Source organism: Cariama cristata, unplaced genomic scaffold (assembly GCF_000690535.1).
Source record: "Cariama cristata isolate BGI_N322 unplaced genomic scaffold, ASM69053v1 scaffold26283, whole genome shotgun sequence".
Taxonomy (NCBI): Eukaryota; Metazoa; Chordata; class Aves; order Cariamiformes; family Cariamidae; genus Cariama; species Cariama cristata.
In genome coordinates, this window is record NW_009609316.1 from 676 (window position 1) to 4,577 (window position 3,902).

General features: G+C 58.0%; 1 protein-coding gene across 1 annotated transcript; it reads left to right on the top strand.

The window, feature by feature from the left end:
- Positions 1-2,945: 2,945 nt before the first annotated feature.
- On the top strand, positions 2,946-3,894 carry LOC104159572 (ras-related protein Rab-39A-like; the record flags this gene model as incomplete). Its single annotated transcript, XM_009697513.1, has 2 exons — positions 2,946-3,214; positions 3,869-3,894. Coding segments are annotated over exons 1-2 (295 nt in total), but the record flags the coding sequence as incomplete, so codon positions are not given.
- Between the last annotated feature and the right edge of the window lie 8 nt (positions 3,895-3,902).

Consider the following 3,902-nt stretch of genomic DNA (forward strand, 5'->3'; position numbering starts at 1 on the left):
ATTAATGGGACTTTCCAGCATCACTGGGCCTGGCTAGTGGCAGAACTGGGAATCAGATCTGATCCAAAGCCAGTAAATCACTCTGTTTTTCCTCCATCTGCTGCTTTGAAGCTGTAACACACTTTGCCAGGTGGGCTCCGTGGTGACTTTGCATGTTTATCCAAGAGCTGTGGCTCCGTGCAATAGCTACAGGTCTCCAACAACATGCAAGAGCAACGGGAAGGTCTTTGACTGCTGGGCCTCTTTTGCCTGTTGCTGTCACTCGCCCCTCCTATATATTTTCAGGAATTAGGGTATTTCTTCTTGCAAGGCGCTCATGGTTTCTGAGTGGAGTGTGTCAGTAACGTGTACGCACGGGTCTGCAGCCTGCTGCTGATGTTGCAGGGGGGGTTGTGATTTTTTTCCAGGGTTGCCTGGTGTTTCAGAGCTCGCTTGGCCGATGGCGTGCCTGCTGGATAGACCTGAGGTGAGAACACGGTGCCCTTGTCCGGTCTCTGAGCTTGTCCCTCCAGATCCCTTTCCCATCAGATCTGAATACCGATCTTGTGGTCGAAAAAGGAGGAAAAATAAAATTCAAACTGGTCTCGGCCTCTTTGCTGGTGCAGTCCTGCTCTGAGAGGGGCCAGTTGGAAGACAGTCTGTGTTGGCCTTGCTCCTTTGGCAAGGCTGGGGTGGGAGTGAAACTCCCTGGTCAAGAGAACAGACAAATGTTGGGCATGGAGAGCTGAAGGGCCGTGAAGATTTGCAGTTTGGGTTTTACTTGGGCTGGATCTGATGTGTTGATTCCTACTGTACAGCGACCCATCGACTTCAGATACTTAAACCTGTGGCTCTGTTTTTTTCAGGAATTACTCGCTTAGTGGGAAGGACCGAGAGCTCACAAGCCCCTGTCCCCGGTGAAGGGATTTGGTTTGCTTTCCTTAGGGCCTGAATCGTGGGGGAAGCTGTGACACAGAGCACGTGAGTGTCCTGGGTGGGTAATTGCCAGGTGCTTGGTGTTTTGAGTGGGATCTCTCCAGTCCTGGAGGACAGGACAGTTCAAGCTGACTGTGCCTGTGCTGGAAGTGGCCAGTCCTTAATCTGGACTGAGCAGCCTGCTGGGGCTTTGCAGGTGGGAATGATCGACTGCGTTAGTAAGGTTTAGAATTGGGCAGCCTGTTACCTGTAAGGAGAGGGTCGGTGATGATGTCAGCCTGGTCCGTGATGACTCTCTTCTTTGGAGACAGTTGGATGAATCCTGCGGATATGGGGCTGAGGCCAGGCATGAAAAAGCCAAAATCACTGCGCAGTGCAGGGAGAGCGAACAGCAGGGAATTCCTTAACGCAAATGAAATCTGAAGCAATGCTGAGTCCCAACTGCTCTTCATTCAGGCTGGATTATTTTTTATATCCCCTCTTCAGGTCTAAGCAGAGTGCGGAGCTGAGATGAGCCCAGTCCCTGAGGGTTTTGGTGCAAGACTTTGTTCTTTTCCAGCCCTCTCCTCCAGAAGCAAGAGCTCTGCGTAGCCAGATCCTGGCTCCTTCCTGAGCCGTGAGCTCCCTCGGGTGGGAACAGCCGCTCCGCTCACCTGCACCACAGCGAGAGGGAACTCGTTTGGCTCCAGGTGCTGCTCGAGCTCCCCTTTAAACACTGCACGGAAGAACGGTCCCTTCTGTGGAGTTTTCCCAGGAGAAGAGCTTGGGGCAGGGTCTGGATATAAAATACTTTGAGGGTGAATAAATGCAATCACTTGAAATTCTTGCTGTGTCTCCTGTGCTCGTGTTTGGGGTCCGTTGGTCTGGGGTGATGCCTGACCACCCTTAACCTGGGGTCCAGGAGCGCTGTGTCCTGCCCGAGCCCTGCTGGGGTGCACGGATGCTGCAGGGGGATCCTGGCTGGGTGCTGGGTGTGAGACTTGGGAAATCGGAGCAGCTTCTTCCACCTGAGGCTACTAATCCTTCGAGGTGAGTTTCCACCAGTGCTTCTCCCGTGGCTGTACTGGTGGGCTGGATCTCCAGGCAGCTGGTGTGTGGCTCCGATTTGGAAATCCGTGTGTATCTTTTTTTTTTTTTTTTCCCCTGCAAGTTTGTGCTCCTCGAAACATGGAGTTACCACCCGAGGGAGCTGATGCGGAAGCCCTTTGCCCACCGGAGCTGCATGGACCAGGAGCCGGGCTGTCCCTTCTCCAGACACCGGTGCTGGTGCAGCAGCTACGGCTGGAGCTTCCCCCTCCGCAGCCCTGGGAGCACAGGAAAACGGCGTGGGAGTTCACGGAGGTGGATGGGACGGCTCCTGCCTGGCCAAGGCAACATCCTTGCAACGTTGCCAACATTCTCTGCCGGAGCCTGGTGACTCGAGTCACCTGTTTTGTCACGATGGAGAACAAATTGGGGGTGAAAACGGCCCCAGAGCTGTTGGAGGTGGTCTGTTATTCCCGATCTCGGCACAGCTGGTGGGACGGGGAGGGCTGGGCCATGGCAAAGTCCCCACGGGGCTGCGGGTGACCCAGGCTGTTTGCAGAGAGCACCTTTGTCCGAGGGACGTGGAGCCGGTGCCTCTGACCCCTCTTCCCCTCTCTCCGTGGGGACTCGAGAGCCCCCTTCCCACCGAGCTCGTCCCTCCTGGCTCACCCAGGATTTTGGCTTCCTTGGGGGCACTGGCCCCGCTGCGGCAGCGTGTTCGTATGCCCCCAGCCTGGCTGTCCCCGTCTTTGTCACCAAAATCAGGAAGTGGGACAGAGCTGGCATGTGACAACACCAAACACAACATGATGAGGACGGAGACGGCAGCTTCTCCCTCCTCCCCGGGACAGTTTGTTTGTCCACCCGCTTGACTGCGAGGGCAGAGCCGTCCCCAGAGAAGGTGCTGTGGGGTGGGGACAAGGGTGGAGACCTGTCCCCAGCCCCGTCAGCACAGCAAAACCCAGCTGGGTCAGGATCCGGCAAATCCAGTGAATCGGGCCTCGATGGGCACAGCCACCGGCATGGGGACGGTGACGGGTCCCCTCCAGGACCCCGACCCCGAGGGACACTACCAGTTCCGTATCATCGTGCTGGGGGACGCGGCCGTGGGGAAATCATCGCTGCTGCGCTGCTTTGCAGAGGGTCTGGGTGAGGGGGCGGCCACCCCCTGCCCCACCGTTGGCGTGGAGTTTTACAGCCGCACCGTCCCGCTGCCGCCCGCCGGCAAGGCCAAGCTGCAGCTCTGGGACACGGCCGGGCAGGAGAGGTTCAGGTGAGATGGGGATGGGGACACAGCACCCATGTGGGACCCAGGTGACTCGTTCCCCCCACCCTAGGGTGGATGTAAAGTCCCCGGTTGGGCGTGCAGGGACAGGCAGCGATGGGACGGTGACGCTTTAGGGGCCGGTGAAACCTTGTGCTGAGTTTGCAGCGAAGCTGGAGCTGGTTTTGGGGGGCAGCCAAGGGAGCAGGGCTGGGTGCTGGTCCTGGGGTACCGGTGGGCTGGGGCTGGGTGATTTCTTTGCTGATTGCATCAGGCTGGAGCCAGGAGCTCCTGGGAGCGTGAAAGAGGCTCAAATGGGGTGTGAAGGGCTGAAGAGCCAGGTGCTGTGGCTGGAGCCTTTTGGGGGCCCCAGAATTGGTCTGGGGGTGCTTCATTTCTGTCTAGTGCTTGACCTGTGGGTGCTGCCCCATCCCCACTGCGCCCCGGGGGAAATGGAGGGACCCTGGAGCCCCTGCAAAACCCCACAGGTTTCCTCTGGAGCCCCCCAGTCTGGGTGTGAATGACCCGGGCAGATCTCCCCTTCCCGCTCCCGAGGTCCCAGCTGGCACCCGAAAATCCCCTGAGCCCCATCCAAGGGAAGTAGGTGTGGGGGGCTGGTGGGGTGCTGGGGTGCTCCCCCAAAACCCCCTCCGGTGTGCCTAGATCCATCACCAGGTCCTTCTACCGGAGCGCGGCA